This window comes from Mandrillus leucophaeus, unplaced genomic scaffold, assembly GCF_000951045.1.
Source record: "Mandrillus leucophaeus isolate KB7577 unplaced genomic scaffold, Mleu.le_1.0 Scaffold2, whole genome shotgun sequence".
Lineage (NCBI taxonomy): Eukaryota > Metazoa > Chordata > Mammalia > Primates > Cercopithecidae > Mandrillus > Mandrillus leucophaeus.
Window position 1 is genome coordinate 5662155 of NW_012102031.1, and position 7417 is coordinate 5669571.

General features: G+C 56.4%; 1 protein-coding gene across 1 annotated transcript in view; it reads right to left on the bottom strand.

Annotated features, from left to right (window-relative positions):
* GGA1 (golgi-associated, gamma adaptin ear containing, ARF binding protein 1) overlaps window positions 1–7417 on the bottom strand; it is a 27821-nt gene that overhangs the window by 8402 nt on the left and 12002 nt on the right. The window contains exons 6-12 of the mRNA XM_011978906.1: window positions 6476–6599; window positions 5927–6027; window positions 5108–5188; window positions 3429–3569; window positions 3263–3344; window positions 1825–1932; window positions 965–1117 (exon numbers count right to left, since the gene is read on the bottom strand). Of these exons, the coding sequence (XP_011834296.1) occupies window positions 965–1117; window positions 1825–1932; window positions 3263–3344; window positions 3429–3569; window positions 5108–5188; window positions 5927–6027; window positions 6476–6599 (790 nt within the window). The remainder of the gene's footprint in view (window positions 1–964; window positions 1118–1824; window positions 1933–3262; window positions 3345–3428; window positions 3570–5107; window positions 5189–5926; window positions 6028–6475; window positions 6600–7417) is intronic.

A 7417-nucleotide genomic window follows, 5' to 3' on the forward strand; every position in this document is an offset into this window, starting at 1 on the left:
CCACCTAAGACAGGGTCACCTAAGACAGGGTCACCTAAGGCAGGACCACCTAAGACAGGGTCACCTAAGACACGGTCACCTAAGGCAGGGCCACCTAACACAGGGTCACCTAAGACAGGACCACCTAACACACGACAGAATGCAGTAGTGGGCACCACCTAAGGGAGCACTCCTGGAACCCAGGCAGACCCCGCCTAGGACACCCCGGGCCCCCATAACTTCTTCAAGGCCTTCGCCTTCGGGTCTGGTTTTTGCTTCAGAACTGGCTCAGGAGACCACAGTCTGACTCTTGGCTTCCAACACATCCCTGAGGATTCCTTTGATGGGCCCTTACACTTCTGCTCTTCATCCCTTCAGTGGCTCTCAGGAGGAGGCTCTTCTGATCTCAGCTCTCGGATAGGGCTGCTGCCCTGAGAGCAGCTGAAAACCCAAACGTGGTTTGGGCAGCTGGGACCGCTTTGCTGCTTCCCCGGGGTGAGCCTGAGCCTGCCCGGGAGTAACAGCAGGCCTGGCCCTGGACCAACTTGGATCACCGAGTCCCTCATGCTCTGGCTAGTTTCTCTGGAGCCTCTGGGTGCTGTGGAACCCTCCCTCTCCTCTTGGTGGATGAAGAAACTGCTGAACTTTTGCCCAGACAGTTCCCAATTCCAGGCTCTAACCTGTTGCAGGGAAATCCCCTGGTTTCCCCCCAGGCTGCCAGAGCCTGAATGCTGGTTAGCTTATCTGAGGCTGGCTTAGAGGCTGCCAGCCTCACCCTCTGGCTGTGTGGCCTCGCACAAGCTCCTAACTTCCCCGAGCCTCAGTTTCCTCCGTTGTGAAGTGGGCCTAATGCTCATCCACGTGCCCCACAGGATTGACACCTGGGGTACATGGTGCTGGTGTTCCGCTAGCTGTGAGTGCGCCCTGGGATCATGCCCCATCTGCTGCTGAGCCCGCCCTCCTCCAGGCCTGGCCCCTTCCTCACCCAGAGACATGAGCTCGTCGTCAAGCAGGGAAACTGAGGCACTGGGCTGCTCGGGGCTGGCCTGCTCGCCAGGACGGGTGGGCATGGCTGGGTAGGTGGTGCCCGCAGGCGGGAGATCCAGGCCTGAGAGATCCAGCAGGGCTGAGGTGCTCCCTGGGGTGGGAAAGAAGAGGCTGGCAAGTCCTGGGTGTACACGTGTCTTTTGGAGCCCACGGGTTGCGGGGGAGCAGCACCTAACCCTGACGCTTTATCACCAGCCTCCTGCCTCTGGCCGCACCAGCCCCTGCCTGGAAGCTGCTCAACAGGACCTCTCTTTGGCATATGTTGGTACTTCTGTCCAGAATGTATTTCCTTCTTAGCTCTACTGGGCAAACTGCTACCCATCCTTAAGGCCCTGCTGAAACTTGGCTGCTTCCGTGTGGCGCCTCCATCCCCACTTCTCCCTAACAGAACCAATTCTAACCCCTTTTGTGACCCCCCAAGGTTCCTATCTTACCCTTATTAGAACTGAGTCTGTAATGTTTACTTTCCTAACACCCCTCCCACTTTCTGATAAATAAAGCCTCGGGGGTGTCATCCAGCCCTATACAACAGGTGCCAGATTTGTCAAAGAAAGCCTTCTTCTGACTGTCCTCACCAAACCCTCAGCTCCCCCCGCAGCATCCAGATTCTTCCCCCACAGCTGCAGGCTTGGCACAGACTTCACCCCCAGCTCCCTCACTGGGGCCTTCCCATCTTAAGGGGCCAGGGTCACCCTGGCAGTCATTCCAGCAGCTCTGAGAACAGCACACCACCCTGCACTCTCTGTGCCCCTCCAGCCTGATGGGTGCCCTCCCAGCTCTCCTGCCCCACTTTCTCACCAGGGATGGAGCCGGCTGTGGCATCACCGTTGACCTCCTCACCCCGCACCAGCTGCTTATACAGGTTGATCACCTGGGTGAGGTTGTCATTGGCCTGCAGGATCTCCGCTGGAACAGGCAGGAGGGGAGAGGCCAGGCTGAAGGACTGTGGGGGCCTCTGGGCGGCAGGAGACGAGGACCCCACATCCATCACAGCCTGTGTGTGAGGGGAAGGGGTAGGAGCAGGGGCAGGGGAACAGCCCATCTTGTCTGCTGAGGCTCCGGCCCTCCGCTACCTCCCTGGTCTCATCTCCCACCCTCCCCTCATTCGCTCCCTGCCATACTGTTTGGGCTGTCTTAACATACTGGGCCCGCTCCCGCCTCTAGGCCTCCACTCCAGCTGTGCTCTCTGGCTGCCCCAGATCTCTGCACAGCTTCATCCCTTATTGCCTTCAGGTCTTCACCCAAGGCTCACCTCAGGGCGGCCTGTCCTAAACCCCTCCTGCACTACCTCATCCCTTCCCTGCTTCCCTTCCTCCATGTCACCACCGTGACAAACTGTCGGTGCTCATGGACTTGGTTATTGTCTGTCTCCTCTCACTAAACTACCACAAGGAAGCTTTTGTCAACCTTTTTTTTTTTTTTTAAATACAAATATATTTGAAATAGAGACTGGGTCTATGTTGCCCAGGCTGGTCTTGAACTCCTGGCCTAAAGCAATCCTCCCACCTTGACCTCCCAAAGTGCTGGGATTACAGGTGTGAACCACCGTACCTGGCCTTTTGCAAACTTTGGTCAGTGCCAGATTCCTGAGGGCCTAGAACAGTGCCTGGCACCAATGAGGCCCTCAGCAACACTGCCTGCCCGGGTGCCAGGGTGTGGGGCAATCTGGGCAGTGAGCCTTTTGGGTGGGGCTCCTGCTTAACGAGGGAGTGGATGGTACCCAGACCGCAGCCCAAGTGGCCTAGGTTGACACATGGGCAGAGATCAAGGAAAAGAACCTGGTATGTGGCCCTGGCAGAAGCCTTCAGGCTCAGGTCTGGAATTGCCCAGGGCCGTGGGATGCACTCTTAGCTTCCATTCGCCCTCACCAGGGAGGAAGGTCTAGGGGCAGATGGCCCTCCGTCTCCCCCGGCTCTGCCACGGTTCTGCTCTGTGATCTGGGCAAGTCATTTTCCTCCCTTAGTCCCAGTTGTGAAAAGGGGATGGTTCTGCCTCCTGTGCAGCTGCAGGCAGTAAATGAGGTGCCTGTTAAGGGGGCTGGCCCACAGGGCCTCTCAACAGTGAGGCGGCCCCTCCTCTGTGTCCTCAAGAGTGGAAAAACCCAGGGTCGGTGCTGGAGAAGGGGGGCCCCCTGGTGGTGGCTCCTTCCAACTGCAGACACTTAGCAGGCCTGGGGGAGGTCGGGGCAGGAGATGGAGAGTGGCGGACCTGACCTCAGCACCTGCCCCGGGCTCACCTAAGGCCTCATCATTGTCCTCTGTGTCGCTGGCTAGTCGGAAGAGCGTGGGCCGCATCCGCTCACAGCGCTGGTACAGTTCCTGAGGGCAGCAGGGTGGGCGGGTCAGGGTCTGCGTGGGCTGTGGAGTGGGCGGGGAGTGGGGGAGTCGGGGAGGCAGGTGCACCTTCATGAGGTCCTCGCTGCTGCCGGCTGCTGCGCCGCCCTGGCTGTGGCTCATCACCATCTCCGTGAGCAGTTTCACATTGTTGTTCACCTCCTCGATGGCATTCACCCGCTTCGAGATCTTCTCCATCCGCTTCTGGTCCTGGGGACACATTGGCCAAGGGCCCCTGAGAACCTTTGGCCTGGACAAGGCACCGCCCCCTGCCACTTGAGAGAGTGTGTGCTGGGATCCGGGTTGACAGCTGGGTGACTGTGGGATCAGACTCCGGGTGGGGCTCCAGCAGGCCCTGCCAGAAGCCCCTCATGCCCAGGAAGGGCAGTGTGGTCCAAGAAGCCCCCAGTGTCCAGGCCTCTGCACAAGCTCATCAGGATCTCCCAAGATGGCCCAGGAACCTGGGTTTCCAAGCCCCTCACCAGGTGCTTCTGAAGGCCCAGGGCCCTACACCTCCACTGTGGTTCTCAGTGACTCTTGCCCTCCTTGTGTTTGCCCTTTCAAAGGAGGTTCCTGTACTTTACAGTGGAAGGGGACCTCTGTGGTCATCAGGTACAGCCTAGAAACGAGCACGAAGACCCTTCCAGTGTTGGTGCCTGGCAGACGGGGGAGCCCGTGCCTTTAAAGGCTGCTGTCGGGAGTGGCCTGGCTTTCCCCTTCCCCTTTGCTTACTGTGCGTGTCCCTCCTTTGCAGAGTGAAAGGTGGCCTCATGCCGTCCTCCCACCTTGGCCTCCAAAGTGCTGGGATTACAGACATGAGCCACCACATCCAGTTTTGAAACTTTTTGTTCAGCACTTTGGGAGTCTGAGATGGGAGGGACATTGAGTCCAGGAGTTCGAGACTAGCTTGGGCAACAAAGGGAGACGCTGTCTCTACAAAAAATAAAATTAGCTGGGTGTTGGAGCGTGTGCCTTTGGTCCCAGCTACTTGGGAGGTTGAGGTGGGAGGATGGCTTGAGCCCAGGAGGTCAAGGCTGCAGTGAGCCATGATCGTGCCACTGGACTCCAGAATGAGATCCTGTCTCAATTAAAAAAAAAAGTTTCAGCAGGCACCCAGGCAACATATGTATATTTACTTAAAAATTAAACATTTGGCCATGCCTGTAATCCCAGCACTTTGGGAGGCCAAGGCAGGCAGATTGCTCGAGCCCAGGAGTTCCAGACCAGCCTGGGCAACATGGCAAAACCCCTTCTCCACAAAAAAGAAAATACAAAAATTATACAGGTGTGGTGGCACATGTATTTAGTGCCAGAGGCCTGGGAGGCTGAGGTAGGAGGACTGCTTGAGCCCAGGAGGTTGAGGCTGCAATGAGCCATGATCATGCCACTGTGCTCCCGCCTGGGCAAGAGAGTGAGTCCCTGTCTCAAAAGAAATCTCCTCATATACATACATATACACATACTTACATATATTTATGTATTTTTAAAAATACACTAAGGCCTAATTCGTTTCTAACTTTTGACAAAGAGGTAGCCAGCCTCCCAAAGGCCCATCCAGAGCAAGTCACCCAGGCTGCCAGGAATCCTTCCCTGCACACCCTGGTCGCCCAACCATCAGCTTCTCTGCTGTGCCAGCCCTGGGTCACTGCAGGGCTCCTTCCACGTGAAGACACATGCAGTCCCATCTCAGTGGCCCAGCTCAATACCCCCATCCCGCCTCCTCCCTGTGCTCTAGGCTCAGCTGCTACCTCCTGCACCATCTCTTTGATGAGCTTATTGGCTGCGCGGAGGTCTTCGGGATGGGAGCTCTTCAGCAGGCGGGCCAGCATCTGCAGAGACAGAGGGATGTGACTGTGAGGGCAACACCTGGGCCAGGGGTCAGAAGACTGGAGTCACATGATGGCTCCCCGCTTCCTGCCTGTGGGACATGAATAAGTTACTTAAGCTCTCTGTGAAATGGTGAGAATTTATTGACATCTGATAGGGTGGCCACAGGCCAGTGGAGACACTGCGTGTAAGGTGCACATCACAGCGCCTGGCAGAAATAAGTAATCAACAAATGCTGCTCCTTATATCCCCATGGCTGAGAACCTTTCTGGGACAATGTACGAGAGCCTTAGCAGTAGATACCCTCCAGCGCTAGGGCTGGGACTGGGGAGAGGGGAGCTTTAACTTTAACCTCTTTATTTTAATCTTACCTCCTCCTGGGCTGTTTAATTTTTCACCCACAAGTTTTAATTTTATTAACATTAACAAAAAATTAGTAAAATTCTTATTGAAAAGGTCAAAATACGTAGAGATATGTAAACTCCTGATCAACCTATGAAATGCCCTCAAACAAACTCCAGGGACACTAGACACACTCCTATTTATTAAACATGGGGATGCTGTATGGGACACACTCAGCACACATCAAGTGCCCAGTAAACAGCACCCATCATCCACAACGATGCCTGGGCTCAGTGTGCACCTCTGTTCCAACAGCTGATGCCAGAGCAGCTAGGGGCCAGAACCCACGGACCCCAACCTGGGCTTGGAGTCCCCAGTGTGCCTCCTTGGAGTCTCACCTTGGATTTCTCCTCATCTTCAAAGATCACATTCTTGGGCCGTGGAGGAGGAAGGGGAAAGGTAGTGTCATCTGGAAGCTTGGGGTCGGACTTCACAATTCCTGGATTAGATGAGTGTCAGAAAGGCTGTCAATATGTCCCAGGCCCAGGGGTAGGGGTGACACGGGGACGGGGGCAGGCAAAGGCAGGACAGAAGAGGGAGGTCAGTCTGTTGCCAGCACGCTGGCTCTGGACTCTTGGTGGCCTGGGCCTGCTCCTACCTACTCCATCAAAATTGCCTGGGGGAGATGGTTTGGGGACCCATATTTTGAGGCTACTCCCTGAAGACCACTCTTTGAGGGGAAGCTTGATTCGAACTCACCTTCTTTCCACCCAAACTAGCCTCGGGCAGAGCACAGAAGGCCACACTAGCTGTATGTTCTCCAGGAGTTAAAGGACAGACCCATGACCTTGCTGGCTCAGAAGCCCCTGAAGCTGCTGGAGCCCCAGCTCATGGTGGGGGAGGGGAGGGCAGGCCCTGGTCACCCCCCCACCCCCTGTGTGCCTCACCCTGCTTCTTTAGCATCTGGTAGGCCTCTGCGATTTTCACCTCCTCGGGCAGGCCCACTGTCCAGCTGTAGAGGAGCTCCAAGATCTTGTTTTTCACCTTCTCTGATGTCCGAGAGCCCAGATACTTCAGGGACACAGTAGGGAGACCTTTGATACTGCCCGGCCCCACTCACTTCAGCCTCAAGCCCTGTCCACACCCTACTGCCTCCCCAGGACTCCCCGGGAAGCCCTCTGGCCTACAGGGTCCTCACAGCCCCACCCAACCAGCCTGGGGTAGACTGAGTTCACCTACTACCCCTACCACTTATTAGCTGGGTCAGCCCTCAGTGTCTGTTTCCCCACCTGCTGGGTGGCACCATGGTGAGGATGCAGAACTGACATGAGGGACAGGCCTGCTCATGGTTGGCTCTGGGAACTTAGCCTTGACATCCCAGGAAGGAGGAGCCAGAGGCCTCCAGGCTGCCCAGGGACGGGTGAGGGTGGAACTGGGAGGCCCTGGGCCTACTCCCCATTTCCTACCAGCAAACTGGGCTGGGGAAAGTGGCTCTCACACCAGAGTCCCCTCTTGGGAGGAGAATGGGAGGCCATATGGGTCATTCAGTAGCTCTGGTCAAAGGATGGGTCTGAGCAAAGAAGGGCCAAGGGGGTGGGCTGTCACTCAAACAGCTTAAGAAATGTTCACAGTAGGCCGGAGGCAGTGGCTCACGTCTGTAATCCCAGCACTGTGGGAGGCCAACGCGGGTGGATCATGAGGTCAGGAGTTCAAGACCAGCTGACCAATATGGTGAAACCCTGCCTCTACTGAAAATACAAAATTAGGCCGGGCGCGGTGGCTCAAGCCTGTAATCCCAGCACTTTGGGAGGCCGAGACGGGCGGATCACGAGGTCAGGAGATCAAGACCATCTGGGCTAACACGGTGAAACCCCGTCTCTACTAAAAAT